Source organism: Rhinoderma darwinii, chromosome 5 (genome assembly GCF_050947455.1).
Source record: "Rhinoderma darwinii isolate aRhiDar2 chromosome 5, aRhiDar2.hap1, whole genome shotgun sequence".
Lineage (NCBI taxonomy): Eukaryota > Metazoa > Chordata > Amphibia > Anura > Rhinodermatidae > Rhinoderma > Rhinoderma darwinii.
This window is the reverse complement of record NC_134691.1, coordinates 269,386,390-269,407,013: the sequence shown is the minus strand read 5'-3', so window position 1 is coordinate 269,407,013 and position 20,624 is coordinate 269,386,390. Positions and strand designations below refer to the sequence as shown.

The 20,624-nt window shown below is 38.6% G+C and overlaps 1 protein-coding gene across 1 annotated transcript in view; it reads left to right on the top strand.

Annotated features, from left to right (window-relative positions):
• Positions 1-13,266, top strand: part of LOC142652589 (collagen alpha-6(VI) chain-like) — a 101,525-nt gene extending 88,259 nt beyond the window's left edge. The window contains exons 34-37 of the mRNA XM_075828244.1: positions 2,347-2,443; positions 3,232-3,882; positions 6,129-6,207; positions 13,104-13,266. Coding sequence (XP_075684359.1) covers positions 2,347-2,443; positions 3,232-3,882; positions 6,129-6,207; positions 13,104-13,266 — 990 coding nt within the window. The remainder of the gene's footprint in view (positions 1-2,346; positions 2,444-3,231; positions 3,883-6,128; positions 6,208-13,103) is intronic.
• The last annotated feature ends 7,358 nt before the right edge of the window (positions 13,267-20,624 follow it).

Here is a 20,624-nt window from a genome sequence, read left to right as displayed (position 1 = left end):
TATATATAGCTATATATACATATATATATATATATATATATGTATATATAGCTATATATATATCTATATATCTATATATATAATGTTTAGTAGTGGCCTGAATTATATATTAGTTGTGTTGCGGCATAGCATTTTGTAAACTAATTTTGTGCAGTTTGTCTCTACTAAGCTCAGTTTTTGTGATGTTCTCTTGACTTTCTGTCTACAATTCCTTCCTCCCTCTCTCGGTTCTCCCTGGCACTAAATCACAGTGAAAGCCCAATCCCTCTCCCATCAATGTCGTCTTGTGCAGAGACATTCTTGAGCAGTGGGAGCAGGAGAATCCGTTTTTCAAATCTGCCAAACATGCAACATTAAATGATCTGAATGTTTTTTCTATATACATTTTTTCTTTCAACTGCAAAAATTTCGTTTTTCACACAAATTAGTTTTAAATGTAGCATTTTGTTCAAAAAGAAAACATGTCTCGTTGACTGCCTTCACAACAGATGTAATAATGTTCCCAGATTTTCAATTTATCATTCAATATCTATGAGAAAGCTTGACCCAATGTCCAGGGCCGAGCTGTATTCGGCAATCTATGTCAGTCCCATGGACATTGAATTAAGCGCCATTCAAACGGGGGACATGGGACACTCATTCTCGTAATTGGTGGGGTTCCCAGAGGTAGGACCCCCAACGATCAAACATTTATCACCTATCCCGCAGATAGGGCATGACCGAATTAAAAAGTAAACTTTTGTGCATTAAGACGTGCTGTCCAGAACTTTTTTTTATTGCTATATAAGGCCCAATGGATGGAGGCCTTTTTAGGTTTGCACCCCGCATACCATCATCTTGGTTTCAGAATCTGTCCAATCTTCTTTTTTGTACACTATCCTGGGGATAGGGGATAATTGTTTTCTGTGGGACAACCCCATTAACCCTTAAACTGAAAATTTAGTGTACATGTATGTCATTGTTGAACACGCAGGCACAGCTGTTGGTCAAGAGCCACAGTAATGGCCAAGATCGGAAAAACATTGATCTCGTCCAGTTAACCCTTTGTCCTGTCCCTGTAAGTCCCGGAATAGCGGTCGTCGGGGCTGACTGAGGAATACTGACAGCCCTGGGCCTAATAAAGGCACCCAGGGCTTTCGAATATTAGTCTCTATTAGGTCATTAGTATGCCCTAACTAATGCCTGTGCATTTTTACATTTACAGGCAGTAATGTACTATCATATAAATACTGTATATGACACTACATAGTGATTAAAAAAAATAATGAAATAAAATACACAATTTAAAATACTTACACCACAACAAGAAAAAATATAATAAACGCAATTTTTAAAAAAATAAATCAGTTTTATCTTAAAAATAGTTACAAAAACAGTTTAAGCATATACACGTTAGATATTCCCACTTGTCTTGACCCACAAAATAAAATTATGCTCTACATTGATATTGATGGTGAACACCGACCCACCCCTAAAAAAACAATAGCGGAATTGCATTTGTATGCATTCAACCATTTAAAAACAAATACAAATAATATAAATGTAATGCTACCCTTAATCCTTAAAGGGATTTTCCCCAACTTAGACATTTATAGCACATCCACAGGATATGCGATAAAAGTCAGAATGATGTGGGTCCCAGCTCTGGGACCCCCCTATATTGATACAACCCCCATGTCGCCTAGTGAGGCGGCCACTGTCTGCAGATTCCAGGCGGAGACTAGTGGACTCAACTAACCTAACTTACCCTCTCCATACATTGCTGCTGACCTGTTTGCTGCTGCATTAAAACATTCCATCGGCATTCAGGTCCGTACATGCCCCCCACTCTCTCACTGCCTGTGCCCTGTATTGGACACAGGGACATTGCACATGGAGTGTGTCCCTGCTTTGGCAATGTCACAAACTGTCAGTATGTAAAACTTCCGCAGTGGGGACACCCTTGATGCACAATGTATGGGTGTCCCAAGCATTGAACAGACAGTGAGAGAGAGGGGACGTGTTTTGACCTGAATGCTGCTGCAATGTTTTACATGCAGTGGTGCTCGGGTCACCAGATGCTGGAGGGAGTTTTGTTTAAAGCAAGTTATTGAAAATCCTTCTTATTCTTCATAAATAAGAGGGCTAAATAAAATGAAATCCCAGCTAACTTAAAACACAAAACATAAACACCAGTGTGGAAAGAGCCACATTATATCCTTAGGTCATATAAATACAACCTGGTCCAAAAAAGCAAATTGAAAAACTGACCCAACCAGTTTGGATCCATTTTTGTTTAAATATAAAATAAATATAAAATGTTTTTTTTTTGTTTTGTTTTTTAACAGTTTTTTGGTTATTTAACAGATTGATGACTCAGGGCAATTTCGGTTGATTGAGATTTCTGCAAATGGGGATTATAAATCTCAAGTACAAAACTTACTGAAGTGTACCCTCTGTTATGGTAAGAAATGATAAAAAGTCAGAATTGATTCTTCAGAACAGAATTTTGGCAATGAAACATTGCATCAACTCCTAGATTGAAGTGATACTTTTTTTTTTTTTATTATGGAGATACTCTCACCTGGAAGTATGGCTTCTAGGACAGAATATCTCTGTAATACGGTGTACCATCAAGGCACCATGCAGAGAAACATGGAGTGCCTACGGCTTTGTGGCTCCTTACAGGTTCTGTGCACATGTGGTCTTAGTGAAGGTTTTTGTTGCATCAGCAACAGGCAATGCTTTGATAACACTTTATCATCCCCACCTGTCCAACAAATGAGGAGACACAAAGTACCTGGACCTCCGTAGTACAGAGCTGTAAGGACACTGTGTGCTACCGTACAGGCTTTGTGCACAATCCATTTTCACAATGGGTCTAAAACCCTGCTCAGATGACAACATAAATTGCAATAATATTCAACAATATTTGGCCAAAATATTGAAGCAATTTTAATTTTCTTTGAAAGGTCAAGCAGATTCAAAAGAACATTCATAGTAGTTGTCAGTTTGTGTACTAAAATAATGTTCTACATAGTTTAAAAGTCTGTACCATCCTTGAAAATAACAGATACATTTTAAGAGACGGCCAAGAATTCCTCCCGGGCCTTCCACAAAATCTCATTTTTGGACCCCCAGAATTGCTTATTGATTTTAATGAGTTTGCCCTATTTGCTCATATGCAATTGCAATTGTTGTTTTATCTACCCATCCTAAATTGTTATGTGTTCTGTTTTCTTCTGCTTTCAGATACATGTAAACCAGACGTATTCTGTGTGGAAAGTAATTCTGCACTAAAAAAGGCACCTATGGATGTAGGGTTTCTTCTGGATAGCTCCTATCACATGAAACGTGATGAATATGAAGCAGCAAGAAACTTCATCAGTACAGTGATTGATGGACTTGATATTCCGAACACTGGTGCCCGAGTGGCTGTGGTTAGTAGTGCGCCCCCTGGCTTTAGTCCAGGTAATGAAGGGAAGCCTTATCTTGAGTTTGATTTCTCAACATATAGCAGTACAGAGCTTATGAAGAGACACCTCCAGGAAAACACCCATCGACTAAGAGATCCACCTACCTTCGGGCTTTCATTGAAATGGATGCTTGAAAATATCATGTCTAAAACATCAGACCTAAAGAAAAATAAGGCCATCATCATGATATTGTCAGGAGAGACAAGCCAGTGGGACAAACAAACTCTGAAAGAAGTTTCTTTGGAAGCCAAGTGTAAAGGTTTTGCTTTATTTTTACTTTTCATTGGTAGAAAGTATAATAATACTGAACTGATGGAACTTCCAAGCTTTCCCACAGAACATCACCTGCTACAGCTTGGTCAGGTTCACAAACCAAATTTTGGTTATGCCACCAGATTTATTCGGACATTTCTGAACTCTGTGAAATGTAAGTGTTAAGAAAAAATTATGGGTATAATACTATTGTTTCCTCAATTGCTTTTTAAGACAAAAAGTTTATGGGCAACTATAATTCTAGATACAATATTTTTATTAGTTGACTCTAGATTTTAAGCTATAACTTTAAGACAGACAGCTAAAGTAAAAATATATTGTGTAGTGATGACCTGAAATTTCTGTATAACATTTTCCCTTTCATTAATGGGGTTGTCTGGGCTAGACATTTCCAGCTCATTTCCAACTACCCTATTAGGGAAGTCTGAGTTAACAAATTTTTTTGAAGTTTTCTCGTATAGGACTCACATCTATGGAAAGCGGCTAAACAGAGAATCTTCCACTGTGGAGGACCTGAAACATCAGTTCATAACACAGACAGACCATTATTATCTACAGTATGGGAACTGTGTAATTCTTTATTTCCCCTCTGGTGGTGCTGCAGGGAAACAAATTACTTGCTGCTAGTTTCCCCTAAAGATTATAGATTATCTCTGGGGGTCCCAGAAGTGGCCAACATGTGATCAGTTTATCGCCAGGGGACCCTTATACCAAAAAGTGTTTGTCCAAAGAGGTCAATCTTTTTAACTTAAACATATTTTTAAAATGGAAGACCAAAAAAAATGAAATAACATTTGTTTCAGTTAGTTAAACTTATACTGAGCCATGCAAAATCTAGTATTTCTTTAACATATCTAATTTTTGTTTCCGGTTTGCAAACAGACAGAAATCAACAACTATAGAGTGTTGACCTGCTCATTATACTCTATAAAATTTCTATTAACCAAGAATGTTTTGCCCTCTTTTAACCTTATTTTCTTATTACATTGATTAAATTATTATTTTTTTTGCTAGAAAATATTCTTAATAGAGATGAGCGAATCAATTCTACATAAATCAAATTTGTTATGAATTTCCAAAAAGATCTTGGATTTTAGCAATCGGAAACTTTTGGGATTTTGTCCCGCAAGAAGAAGACAAGAAGATTAAAAGGATCACAGTGGCCCAGCAGACTTGCTAATAATGCCTTGCAGGCAGCCCTCCCTCTAGTACAGCCAATCATGAGGGATACATGTAGCCATCTTTATCTTGACTCTGATACAGAGGTGGACATACCATTGGTGCACCCTGTGCTGCTGCACAGGGGCCCAGTAGGTAAAAGGGCCCACAGTCACCTTACAGCAACCTTCTTCTATCTGTTATATTGCATGTAAATGACTGAGATGATGAATTTTATGGCTCACACTTACAGGTTGATTATTAGAGAGACATTAGGGGTAATTTATGATGAGATATTGGAGAGCAAGGGGCCCATATACTGTTCTTGCACAGGGGCCCTCAGATGTCTGTGCCCCTGCTCTGATAACTTGTTGCAGCGTTGACACAACAAAAGCCATTGAAAAGCCGTTAAAAAAGTCAATTAAAGTCTCTTGACACTGTGCATTTAATGCATTAAAAGTCAAGACAAAGATGGCTACATCTGTAGGTATGAGTCATTAATGACTCGATGGAAGACAATCATATAAGTCATAGCCACTATAAACAGCCCAACCAGGAAAGGCTGCAGATAAATAGTGGATTAGTGTCAGTGAGTGTGTTTTTATAGTGAGAAGATTAGATAGTTACAATAATTTGATAGAGAGATATATTTTAGAGACAGATAGAAATCAGTCAGTGTTAGTTAGGCAGACACTGGCAGCCATTGCTGTGAGTGAGTGCTGCTGCGTCTATACAATTCTTACATGAATTTGTGAATCATTAATCTTCACAACATCATTCACAATTTTTTTCAATAATATTGGTTCAGTGCCATGCATGACTTTTTAGGGCAACTGGGGCACTTTCGATTCGCAACAAATTTATTTGACTCGAATATGGCTATAGCAAAACTAGTATCGCCGCATCTGTAAAAGTCAGAACTATTACAATATAACATTATTTAACCATTACGGTAGATGTAGTAAAAAAAAAATTGAAATGCCAGAATTTTGATAAAAAGTGATCAAAAAGTGTTATGTACTCCAAAATGGTACCAATAAACTACAGATTACACCCCAAAAACAAACAAGCCCTCACAACGCTCAGTTGACAGAAACTTTTTTTGGTGGCTCTCAGAATAAAAGCAATTGCACAATGAAGCATTTTTGGGAATGTCATTGCCTATTTATTGCAAGCCTTATTATCTGCTTCCCCCCCCCCCCCCCACAATTCTTACATGTATAAATGTTGGTTTCTCAACAGTGTCAATAAATAAATATCCACCACCAGAGTTTAAGGCAAATTGTCCAGCTGTGAACAGTGGCAGAAAAAAAAGACTGACGTGAGTAGTTTTTACAACTTCTTTACTACTTTGAAAAAATATGTCTAAATAGTGAATAGCAACATGAAAATATGATTTTGATATAATAATAATAATAGTCTTTATATAGCGCCAACATATTACGCAGCACTTTTCAACTTAGATGGAACATGAAACAAACAATGTCAGACACTACATAGTGATAAAGCTAATTTACAATTCAAACAGAAGAGTGGGGACCCTGCTCGCAAGAGCTTACAATCTATGAGGAAATAAGGGAAACACAAAGTGTAACAGTCTTTATTCTGTACAATGGTCAAGCAATTTTTTTTTTATTTTTTTTCATATACACATGAGGTGGTACACATAAAGCTGCATGAGCTGGTCACCAGCCAGTATCCGTGTATGACGGGCATGAAGAGAAGGAGTGTGAGGGAATCTTATTCTGATGGCTAATCTAAAAGGGGGGCCCTGGGAAGGAGTCAGATTTGGGAATGTTATAGGTGTGTCTAAAAAGATGTGTTTTCAGGGCACGTTTAAAACTGTGGACATTGGGAATTAATCTGATTGTCCGGCGTAGCACATTCCAGAAGACTGGTGCAGCACGAGAAAAATCTTGGAGACGGGAGTGGGAGGTTCGGATTATGGAGGATTTTAATCTAAGGTCATTGGCAGAACGTAGAGCCCGAGTAGGGTGGTAGACAGAGATGAGGGAGGAGATGTAAGGAGGTGCAGCACTGTGGAGAGCTTTGTGGGTAAGAGTAATAAGTTTGAATTTTAATTCTGAAGGGGATGGGCAACCAGTGCAGTGAGTGGCACAGGGTAGAGGCATTGGTGTAGCTGTTGGTCATAAAGATGAGCCTGGCTGCTGAATTAAGGATAGATTGGAGAGGTGAGAGTTTAGTGAGGGGAAGACCGACTAGTAATGAGTTACAGTAGTCAAGACGAGAGTGAATCAGAGTGACAATGAGAGTTTTGGCTGTTTCCTCAGTAAGAAAAGGGCGGATTCTGGAGATGTTTTTGAGGTGAAAATGACAGGAGCGTGAAAGTGATTGTATGTGAGGACTAAAGGAAAGATCTGAGTCAAAAATAACCCCGAGACAGCGGGCGTGCTGCTTAGGAGTTATGATAGTGCCACATACTGAGATGGAGACATCAGGTTTAGGGAGGTTAGTAGATGGTGGGAACACAAGGAGCTCAGTTTTAGAAAGATTCAGTTTCAGATAGAGAGAGGACATGATGTTAGAGACAGCGGACAGACAATCACTGGTATTTTGTATTAGAGCAGGGGTGATGTTATGGGAAGAGGCATATAATTGGGTGTCATCCGAGTAGAGAGGGTACTGGAAGCCAAATCTGCTGATGGTTTGTCCAATAGGGGCTGTGTAGAGAGAAAAAAGGAGTAGACCTAGGACTGATCCCTGAGGAACCCCGATAGCAAGTGGATAAGGAGAAGAAGTAGAACCAGCAAATGACACACTGAACGAGCGGTCAGAGAGATAGGAGGAAAACCAAGAGAGAGCAGCATCCTTGAGGCCAATAGAGTGGAGTATGTTAAGTAGGAGTTTGTGGTCTATAGTGTCAAAGGCTGCAAGAGAGATCCAGAAGAATCAGGAGGGAGTATTTACCATTCGATTTAGCCGCCAAGAGATCAGTTGAGACTTTACTAAGGGCAGTTTCTGTGGAGTGTAGAGTGCGGAAACCAGATTGTAAGGGGTCTAGAATGGAGTTGGCAGAGAAATAGTGAAAAAGGCGAGAGTAGACCAAGCGTTCCAGGAGTTTGGAGATGAAGGGGAGATTAAAGACTGGTCGGTAGTTAGTAGCGCTCGATGGGTCAAGAGTTGTTTTTTTCAGTAATGGGTTTATAATGGCATGATTAAAAGAGGAGGGAAAGATACCAGAGGAACGAGAGAGGTTAAATATTTTAGTCAGGTGACTAGTGAGAGCCGGGGAGAGGGCCTGAAGGAGGTGTGAGGGGATAGGGTCACTGCGGCAGGTAGTAGGATGAGAAGAAGAGAGGAGCCTGGAGACTTCTTCTGTTATTGGGTCAAATGCTGAAAGTGAAGAAGAGGGAGTGCGGGAGGGAAGGGGGTCAATGTTACTACGGGACTGGGAGATAATATCATGCCAGATGTTGTTAATTTTAACTTAAAAAGAAGTGGCCAGGTCTTTAGCACTGAGATCTGTGATTGGCGTCTGAACTTTAGGGAATGAAAACGATCAAAGAGGCGTTTTGCATTATTGGATAGTGTGGAGATGAGAGAAGTGAAATAAACTTGTTTGGCGCGGTTAAGGGCAGAGTTGTAAGTTTTGAGCATAAATTTGTAATGGAGGAAGTCTGCAGCCAAATGCGATTTTCTCCACAGTCGTTCGGCACATCTCAAGCACCGCTGAAGAAAGCGGGATTGAGGCGTGTGCCAGGGTTGTCCTCGTCTTTGTCGGGTGGTTCGGAGTGTAGGGGGGGGCTGCTTCATCCAATGCATTTTTGAGAGTGTTATTGGAAAGTTTGGCAGCCAGATTAGGACAGGAGAGGGAAGAGATAGGGGACAATGAGGACTGTAGACTGTCTATGAGTTGCTGAGTGTTAATGGCATGTAAGTTTCTTTATGTCTGACAGGTAGTCATTACCTGAGGAGGCAGAGAATATTTGATAGTAAAGGAGAGACGGTTGTGGTCAGAGAGCGGGAGAGGAGAGTTAATAAAGTCAGAAACTGAGCATAGACGGAAGAAGACCAGGTCAAGCGAATGCCCGCCTTCATGTGTAGGAGAGTTAGTAAGTTGTGACAGACCTAGGGAGGAGGTTAAAGATAGAAACTGGGAGGCAGATGGAGAGATTGGGTTATCAATGGGGATGTTGAAGTCACCTATGATATATCTTGGTTATTTAGGTCAGTTTATCTCTTTCATGCATTTAAAGAAAAGGTTTAGCTTGAAGGTACTGTGACCTAGTGAACAAGTTGTACTTGGTTTACTGGCCAAACAGCCCAAACTATATGGCCTTACATACAGATGTAGCCAAGTTTATATGGTCTCTGATAACTTGCTGCAGCGTGATATCACACAACAAAAGCAGCTGAAAAGCCATTGAAAATGTCAAGTTAAAGTTTATTCCCAGTGTGTATTTATTGCGTTAAAAGTTAAGCTACAGATGTCACAAATGGTCTGTGGACCCACTGGGACGTACCGCCTTGGCGGTATGGCAGCTGGCCAACAGGGCGCAGGACAATGTCTATAGTTTGTATAGGTACCTGTGGCAGCTCGGACAGCAGTAAGGCAGGCTCGGCTGGGACTAGGCAGCAGGTAGACGTCAGGCGAGGTGAAGCAGGTCAGACGTGGGATACAGCACGACACGACTTTGGCACAGCACAGTACTAGACCAGGATGGTATGGAATGGAAGGAACAGAAACTGGAACAGGTCCAGGAACAGGTCCAGGAACAGGTCCAGGAACAGGAAAAGGAACAGGAAACAGGAACACACTAGGAGGCCATCACATAGACAAACGTAGGAAACATCAACAACGCTCAGGCATAGAAGCAGGGGGCTGGACCCCTCTTATAGTCCAGGGTACTCACGGGTTCAAGTCATCAGAAGTCCGGTGCACGCGCTGCCCCTTTAAGAGCGGGCACAAGCGTGTGTGCACGCGCACCCTACGGGATCCGGCTGAGGTAAGTGGACGCGAGCGCTGGCGTCTCCTGAGGAGGAGACTTGGGCTAGTGCATGCCGACTCGTGGCTGCGGCTGTCAGGAGGAGGTTGGAGCTGACGACCCGCAACCACGGACATTACAACAGATGGCTACGTCTGTACTACATAATGTAATGCTGTCACTGTACAAGTAAAGGGGGTTTTACACTGGCAGATTATCGTGCAGACAAGCATTCGTATAACGCTCATTGCCGATAATTGCCCTGACCAATCAGTGTCAAACACTTCTCTTCATTCCAGCCCAGCTTGTTTTACTGCACAGCGTGATCTCGCGAGATCACGCTGTGATGGGACTTCCTCCCACAGGTCCTTCACCAGAGCCATGGAAGAGTCAACAGACATCGCCTCCTGTAGCGTTTGCTTGAGATTTACAGCAAGGCAAACGTAATCTCGTTTTAAATGCCAGGTGCATAGTAATTTTCGCGAGATTACGCTTGCCTTGCTGTAAATCTCAAACAAACGCTACAGGAGTGTCAGGATTCTAAATAGACATCACGTCCTGGCTGGAGGTAATGTATATTCACTGTCAGGACATTTGAATAATGTTATAGTATGTTTATGTGGCTGCACATAGTGATGTAATAAGATCACCATATACTGTGTAAATGAATGGGGAGAAGTGTATGACGCTGATTGGTCACTGATTGGTCAGCATCATACACTTCTCTCCACAACACCCACTTGGTTAAAAAGTAAAACACGCCCAGTTGTCCATTAAGAAACTCATTAGCATAAAGCTAAAATAGGTCATAACTCCGTCAAAAATGATCGTTTTTCTAAATAAAAAACACTGCTGTAATCTACATTACAGCGCCAATCACATTATGTACAAGATAGGGCATTTATAATGTAGTGACAGAGCCTCTTTAAAGGCTGATTGTGATTGACAGTCATTGTGGCCAATCACAAATCAGTGAACATTGTAACAAGCTTTCTTTATAAAATATACTTCTTCAATTGCACAAACATAGTGGATATATTGTTATAAATACAGGGCATTGCTCTGAGAGTAAAAGCACTGTGGGAAGTGTTGTTATATTGTTCATGAGAATGAATATGTCACGGCGCGGGGTGTGACCCACTAGTCAATACCGCGGAGCGGGATAGCAGCTGGCCAATCAGGTACAATACAATGACTATAGTCCAGAAAGGGTACCTGAGGCAATGCAGACAGTAGCGGTCAATTCAGTCTAAAATGAGGCTCTGACAGCAGATAGACACCCGGCGGGGTGCGACACAATAGAAGCAGCAGAAGACACAACACGACTCCAACTCTTGACGGCACGGAGGCACGGGATACAGGCAGCAGGAACGGGTAACACGTTGAACTGGAAAACACTAGGAGACCATTTGCAATGACAAACTTTAGGTAACACAATAACGCTCAGGCAATGATCAAGAGGGCAGAGCCCTTTTTATAGTCCAGCAGCATTCTGGGCTAATTACAGATTTTCTGCAACTGTGAGCGCACTGACCCTTTAAGGCCGTGCGCACGCTCTGCGGGAGACAGTGTCCGGACCAGGAAGTAAGTGCCGGCGTCTCTAACGAGGGAAATGCCGCAGAGAACTCACACGTCCATGGCCGCAGCCGTCAGAGGGTAAGTCAGGACGACGGTCCACGGCCATAGACGTTACAGAATATAGGGACTTAATGTAGAAGATTATTGATTTGTTTATAAAAATAAGGGCATTTTAACTTATTACCTATTTGTTTATATAGTAGTTAGGTCAATCAATGAAATTAAAAGTGATGAAATTACATCACTTATAGATGACTTATGTGCCCTGTTATCATTTTTAAGAATTGTTTCTATATACAGTATACTTCTTTTAGTTTTTATTTTTATATTTGCCTATTTTTCAGTTCCTATTCTTTTACAGGTATCATAGATTTAATATTTTATTTGTTTTTATTTCGGTTCTATTATTTTTATTGTAATTCGTTTTTATTTTAGTATTTATCAATGTCTATTACTATTTTGTTGTCCTCCTATTCTCGAACTGAGTTCCTATTTGTTATAATTCTTCAATTACTTTTAATTGAAATTTTAAGCCCTATATCGAAGACTGATATTCTAAGTTGTATTATATTGTGTATTGGATATCTGTCATATTTATTTTGATAATGTATCCAAATAGTATGTGCCCTTTGGACAGCTTATTATTATTAATATTTTTATTTTGTTTGAATTTTATTATGAGTATAATTTATATTCGGAGTAAAATATACATAATAACAGTGTGACTGATAACTATTCCAAATATGTCCTTATGACTATAACGATGTCAGGGGATGTGCAAAATGTCTGACATAGTGAGTTGACGTTTCTATAATATTCCTCTCATTGCCTATGCCAAAATTAAATGATTTGTTGAGTCCATTTGGACTCACAGAGCTCATTTTGTAGATACATTTGCTCTCTTCTCTTAATAAGAGATTGTCTACATCTCCTCCTCTAATCTCCATGGACAGATGGCATATAGCCCGACCGGTTAAGTCCTTGAGATTCAAATTATGTTTAAGTTTAATATGGCGCGCTACTGGGGTAGGTTGGAAGGGCTTGTTTCTTATTTCTGCTTCTTTTGCCAACTTATAAATTTTTGATGCTATTGATGTGTTCACGTATCCTTATTTTTAGCTCTATCTTGGTTTTTCCCACATAGTATAGATTGCATTTACAGTGTAATATGTAGATTACACCTTTTGTGGAACAGGAAATATGTTCTTTGAGGTTGTACACTTTCCCTAAATCATCTGCAAATACCTCTATTTTGACAAGGATTTGACAAGCTGTACACGTTCCACATTGGAAGAACCCTGGGAATTTTTGGATTCTCTTGCAGATACATTCCCCTGAAAAGTGTTTTTTGACTATGTGCGGAACCAATCATGTTGTTCTTCCTGTAGCCTATTGAGGCTCTGGGGCCCAGATGCTTTTGTAAATCTGGGTCTAAGAGTAGTATCTTCCAATGGCTATTGATGATATCATTCATCTCATTCCATTTTGCATGTAATGTTGGGATAAATCTCACCTTCTTGTCATTGTTGCCCTCTTTTTTTTTTCAATTTTAATTTCCAATAGTATGTTCCGATCTGTACGGAGGGCTTGGTTGTAAGCATAGTTAATATGGCGTCCTGAGTAGTTTCTTTCTCTCAAGCGGTTTTTTTAAATCTTAAGCAGTTTCTTCTCAACCTTAAAAACTCACCCTTAGGAATTCTCTTAATTGTTCTCCGCAAGTGGGCACTTCTTGCCTCAAGCAAGCTATTTGTAGCAGTCTCCTTGCTGTAAAGATCAGTCTCAATCTAACGTTTGTGGTTATTACCGATTTTGATATCCAGAAAGGGAATTTCGATCTTACTGTAATTAAGTGTTAATTTGATATTCAGTCTATTATCATTGATAAGATTCATGAACTCAATTAATTCTCTTTCTGATCCGTGCCAAATGAATATGATGTCGTCAATATAACGACGCCATATTGTGATGCTTTTCGTATATATTGTGATAACTGATCACAAAAGTTGAATTCTTCCTCCCACCACCCAAGGAACAGGTTGGCAAAGGTGGGCACACAAGCTGCGCTCATCGCTGTTCCCTGTGTCTGTAGGAAAAAGCGACCAGCAAATAGAATTTACCGAATAATTTCTAGTTAATATAAAGTTGAGTGCCCATATTACAAATTCTCTCCTCATAGGGTTGTAATTTGGCTCTCGCTGTAAGAAGAAGTTGAATGCTTTACATCCCAGAACATGCCCAATCCATGTGTACAGGCTTTCGAAGTCACATGTGACCAAGAGTTCTTCCATATCTAGGTTCACACTGTCTAGCTCTTTCAGAATCTGTATGGTATCACGAACATAAGATGGGAGTCTATACACTAGTTTACTTAGGTCATGGTCCAGCCACTGGCTGCAGCTCTTAGTCAGACACCAAAAGCCAGACACAATAGGTCTGCTTGGAGGTTGCTCAAGGTTTTTGTGTACCTTTGGCAGCATATAGAATGTTGCAACCTTGGGGTGTCTGACTGAGAGATACTTAGCTTCAGTCTGTGTAATTGCCTTTTCATTAGGACCAAAATCAATTAGGGTTTCATATTCTTTTAGGAACTGTACTGTGGGATCACCCCACAGGGTCTTATAACAGTCCCTATTGTTGAGTTGTTTTCTAGCCTCTTTTATATACATGTCTTTAGGCCAGACGACCACGTTGCCCCCTTTGTCTGACTGCTTAAGGACTACATCAGTCCAGGTCTTAAATTCTTCTAGGGCAACGTGCTCATCAACCGGGATATTTTGAATAGAAGGTACATCACCCAGTTTATTAATATCACTAGATACCAGTTCAACAAATATTTTTACTTGTGTGCAGATATCTAGGGAGTAAAAAGTGTAAACCTAGCCTTACATTATTTTTAAATAGTAGTTTAAGAATGGCTTAAAATAGGTCATGCTGCTAATTTATGTTTCCTATAGAACAAGCTTAAAGGGAATGTGTTGTTAGCAAAAAATGTATTTTTTTTTTTAGTTAAACAATTAGTCTGTAGGTGATTAAACATTGTTCTAATTTTTTTTATTTTTTTCACGAGTCAGGAAATATTATAAATTAGATTCTAATTTATAATATTTCCCAGCACTGGTCACTAGATGGAGCAATTCCCAAAATTGCAGCATTGCATGTGGTAAAGCAACCACATTGCTTTATGCTGCAAAATTGGGAAAAAATCCCTCGCTCTAGTGAGCTCTCAGAATCCCCCCCCCCTCCTTTATCCTGGCTAGTGCCGGGAGAAACGAGGGGATTGAATGGTCTAACCTCCTACACTGTGTGTCGCCATTTTTTGAGCTAACACACAGTGTAGAAGGTTAACATACAGTAGTAAACACACTGAAACACGAACATACATAGAAATCACTTACCTGCTCCTGTCGCCGCCGCTCCCTCCGGCCCGTCCGCTCCATCTGCTGCCGCTGCTCCAAGTGCACAAGTCCGGAAGCCGTGACCGGAAGTAGTAATCTTACTGTCCGGTCGCGACTTCCGGTCTACAGGAAAATGGCGCCGGACGGCGCTCAGTTCAACTTGCACTGTGTGGGAGCGGCGCATGCGCCGTTCCCACACAGACGGCGTACACCATAGTGGATGGAACAGGCCCCGTTCGCATTCACTATGGGACTGGGGCTGCCGTACTCCATGTCTGTATGTGTCGTTAATCGACACATACAGAAATGGAGTAAAAAATGGCAGCCCCCATAGGGAAGAAAAAGTGAAAAAATAAAAAAAAGTAACACACAAACACACAAATAAATACAAAAGTTTTTTATAATACACTAACCTCAAACTGATATAAAAACATTTTTTGGGGCGACACTATTCCTTTAAGACACATAAGTTTTGTCTTATATAACTAATATGCAAGATTCCTCACGTTTTTGAATTTTTCTGCAATTTAGATTAAAGCAAGAGAAAATGAATATCAAGCCGCTTTCTCCTAAGGAATCAAATGTGAAGCCAAAACATAGAAGCAGCATCATTACGCAGAAGCTAGCTGATACTCCTAAGAATGTTACAATGCCAACAGACTCTGTGAAGCTCTACAATGAAGATGATCGATCCACTCTTGCTGGTAAGAAATTATAATACATTCACGCAATTACCAATTACTACTTCACAGAACAAATAAGCACACACACTAAGGCCCCTTTCAGACAAGCGTTGTAATACTCCTCGGTATTTCATCAGGAAAAAACCAACAATTTTCCATCCGAGTCTAATAAGTTTCGTGTCCGAGTGCATTCCATTTGTCAGTATTTTAGGTCTATAAAGCATCAGTTATCACCAGTTTTCCAGACATTGACTTGAATGGTGAGTCTAGCATGAAAATTGGACCAAACCAGTGTATGCTGCGATTTTCTCTGCACTACCAACTGTCTGCAGAAAATCAAGTGAATTGGCCCATTGACTTTAATGTACCAGTGTTCAGTCACTGTGCTGTCCGTTCTACATTGAAACAAACAGCACACGGACGTGAACAATGCTCGTCTGAATAGGGCATAAGGTGGTCATTTGATAACTCAGGTACCCTGAGGTCATAGTACCCTGCACATTTACAAAATCTCCTGTATTCCTTGGAATTTTACATAATCACAGCCACAACAGAAAACATATTTTTAACATTTGTTGATTAACAAACTTTATTTTCTTTCCAGGTAACAGAGGAAAAGGCTGAATTACCTGTATTTCTAAAATAATAATGAATGTTCTGACCTGAAAATGCTGAATATGCAATCTTCTGTAAGATCTTCTTCTCACCCAATATCAACCAATTGTTTCATAATCATGTCCGGATTTAATACTACATCCTTCATTACATTGTAAAATCCTAAGCAAAATTTTTAAATTCAGTTGTGTTTAATGTTCTTTAGTACTACAATATGCAACATGATATTGAAGAATGATTTATTAATGTGTGAATGCAAGTGTACCTGAGTGTGTTCATTATAGATTCCCTTAAAAATAATTTCCTTGTTTGTTCATACCAAATGGAAATAAAAAAAAGGGACCATTAATCCCTTTTCGTGGGATTCTGTTTTAATCAAAAATATTTCAGTTATCGTCTTCCTTTGCAATAGACATTAATGGGCAAACACATGATTTTAAAGGGGGGTTTCCAATGGAATTGGTGCCTGTTATATAGACAATCCATGAATTTACAGATGATTGGTAACGCTGGTTATAATCTGATATTCCAGGTAGTTTGGGAATGGTGTATGTGGTTCATTTACGTGGCTTACAGCAGGTAAATATATCTATAATTTAATTATATTTAATCTAAGTAGGTAAAATAATCTATATAGGCTTCAGGACTCTGTTTTCCACTGCTTTCCTTTATACAGCCATAGACTTGATAAAATTCTGTATGCCTGCAGCTACCACTTGGGGGAGTTCACTGCACAGGGATTTACACACTGAACTCTATAATAACTTAATATGCATTGAGATTTTACTAGTCGCAGAAATAATTTTATCATTTAACTCATGAACGAACAAGTGGGAACTTTTCCTTGTGCGTCCCTGACATCATTTATAAAACATAGGCAAACATTTCATGGAACGCCCTCCTTTATTTATTATACTTTTGTCTTTATTATTAAATTTCCAACTAACAATTCACCATAAAGCAGTATATAAAATACATTAATATTAAACCAATACCCCCATCCCAATATCCCCCGATCAAAAAGAAAAAAGGTGAGAGAGAGGAAAAAATAAATAAATAAATGTAAATAAATAATTTTCCCCAGTTCTTCAGAACTTTGGACCTGTGAATCGCCAAGTTTTTAGATGATTCATAAACATATGCAAAGTTTGCTAGTTTATACCAGTCTGCAGTTGTGACTTGTACATTTGCAAGTCTTGCAGTAAACAAAATAATTATTTGATTTCAACACACTATGCCGTTTCACATCTGAAAAATGTAATGCACCATCATCCTTGCTATTGATCAATTGAATCCCCCCCCCCCCAACTATTTTTTTAAACATTTCAGTGTTAAAAGTTTCTGGATGTTAAAACTGATGTTAACCTAATGACTTCAATAGTGAAAGAAATTTACATTTCACTTTCCATTACAATTTATGTAACAACAGATGGAAAAACACATAGCAACTTGTCATCTTTTACATAGTTTTTACTCATTTATCATCTGTGACAAATAGGTGCAATAGCCATATTCATAGACAGCAACTCTGAAAATTGGGATTGTATATTTCTAAATAGTATCATTAGTTGTTGCATAGATATCTATGACAAAATTATAGATTTTGTGTTTAACCCACAGTATCAAGCTACCATAGATGTAAAAGGGACTTTATTAGATGTAAGATGTGAAGCGTACTACAGATAAATTACTTAAAGCACTATTATCCAACCAGCACTATATTATCCACAACCTGACCATTTTAGAATCAATCAACCTATTTTTGTTTTATTGGTATTGACTTTTTTATTCAAGTCCATTATCTATTCTAAAGAAAACCAAAAACAAGCAATACAGTTTGAAAGCATACTAACATTATTTGGTGGAGATGTAACAGCTGAATTTGTCACAGAATTGATGACTAACTAAGGTGAGATATCTCTGGTTCACGACAAGTTGTATTAAATGACAAACTCAGTTCTGTTACATCTGTACATGCTTTTAGTTGAGTAAATTGTTAAATATATATAAATAAATAATAATAATAATAATAATAATATATATATAAACACTTGACAACATGCTATGTGTTCTTAGCTACATGAAATAACCAGTAACAACCAGACGATGGTTTATATTAACAGAATTTGCACCAGACTGATGAAAGCTAATATCTAATCAGTTGTTTCTGGTAAAGCATATTGTTTTACTATATTCTTATAAGGCTTTAGGCATTTTAATATTGTTAATGTTATATTGTATTTACTAGTTTGCTGTAATATAAGAACATGGATTGCCCCATTTTTCACTGAAAATCCAAATATATTTTTCATTTTAAGGGCTTACTGCAGGGACAACCAAGTGAGTGTTCTTTAATTTTTATAAAAGAAACCTGGAATAATTCCCCTAATTTCAAAGTACCTTTGTTTTGAGCCAAAGAACAAATAAACAGCCTACTAGTAAATTGATGGAACGTGTTTTAGATTGTGGGTTTTACATAAACCCCCTTTAAAGGATTGCCGCTTTCGACAATGCTTTTTTCTTAAAAGATTTCTGCAAAGTTAAGCTGATAACAGGGTACCTGCGACTGGAACCCCGAGTGAGCAGATATCATCTGTGGAAGAACGCTGCAGTAAAGGTTGAAATTCGCTGCAGTGCCCGACACGGGAAAATGAAGCTTTGCACATGTCCTTTTGAAATAATATGGCTGTCCATGTTATCCACAGGCAGGCTGGGTCCTCTAGAGTGAGAAATACTTTTTGTAAACCCTCCCTGCTCTGGCTATAAGAAGAGGGCCCTAAATTAGGGACCCACCTGCATTAACTTAGAATTCCATAATTGGGTATTTGAAAATGGGTTCTCAGATAGCCCCTTTATCTCAAATATTGGTTAACAGACTGATGCATTAATGAAATAAAATATTAAAGGTGGTGGTATGTAGCCAGAGTTCATCATTACTGATTAAAAGTGTTTAACAGCATCCAGACTCGGTTTACATGACATGTGGTACTAGGACAATATGTAACAATGTTTTGATAACACAATAGTACAATTAATAAAGTGTCTGAAAACAGCAACTGTTTGTATGTATACAATCATTAGTATCAGGAATTTTCTCCTGTGCAATTACGTATGCATGGGGTGCACACATATATGTGGACAACTCTAAATGTGCTGGTAATTACTGAACTCACCCTTTTTTACCTGATTTACTATGTGTGCTACTCTTATGTTAGAATAGTTTCAAAAAACATTTCAATTGTATAAAAAACCTTAAAAACTCATATCTGTTTTATCTGTAATTTCTGAATAAAATCTTGCTAATTAAAGATTACACATATTACAAGAAAAATATGTATTGAAGTTGACTTCTATGAGAATTATCAGTAGAATGTATGGAATGCTTGAAATTTTTAGGATTTAAATTGACAAAAATATTTGTTTTGAAAAAAGCTTTGCAATACTTCGTAATGTGAATGTGCAATTTTAAATAAAATATCATGACATCATTGTGTTCATCTTACTTGAATTTGAAAGTAAGAAATCAACATATACATTTTATATATATATATATATATATATATATATATATATATATGTATATATATATATATATATATATATATATATACATACAGTGGATATAAAAAGTCTACACGCCCCTGTTAAAAAAACAGTTTTTGTCATGTTACAAAATCAGTAGAAAATGAATCATTTCAGAACTTTTTCCACCTTTAATGTGACCCATAATCTGTACAATTCCATTGAAAAACAAACTGAAAGCATTTAGAGTGGGAAAAAAACCCAACAACAAAAATAATGTGGTTGCATAAGTGTGAACACCCTCTTTTAATTGGGGATGTGGTTGTGTTCAGAATTAGCCAATCACATTTAAACTCATGTTAAATAGTAGATAGAACACAGCTGCCATTATTTAAAGTGATTCTCACTAACCCCATATAAAGTTCAGCTGTTCTATTAGGATTTTCCAGATATTTTGTTTGTTGCATGTGACAGCAAAAGCCATGGTCCGTAAATAGCTTGCAACACATCAAAGGGATCTGATTGTTGAAAGGCATCAGTCAGGAGAAGGGTACCAAAGAATTTCCAAGGCGTTAGATATACCATGGAACACAGTGAAGACAGTTATCAAGAAGTGGCTTACATTTGGCACAACAGTGACATTACCAAGAACTGGACGTCCCTCAAAACTTGATGAAAAGACAAGACGAAAATTGGTCTTGGAGGCTACCAAGAGACCTACAGCAATAGTAAAGGAGCTGTAGGACTTTCTGGCAAGTACTGGTTGTGTAGTGCATGTGATAACAATCGCAAAACGTTTTCTTCATATGTCTGGGCTGTGGGGTAGGGTGGCAAGACGGAAGCCTTTTCTAACAAAGAAAAACATCCAAGCCCGGCTATGTTTTGCAAAGACCTACATCAAGTCTGCCTAAAGCGTGTGGGAAAATGTGTTATGGTCTGATAAGACCAAGGTTGAATTTTTTGGCCATAATTCCAAAAGGTATGTTTGTCGGAAAGCCA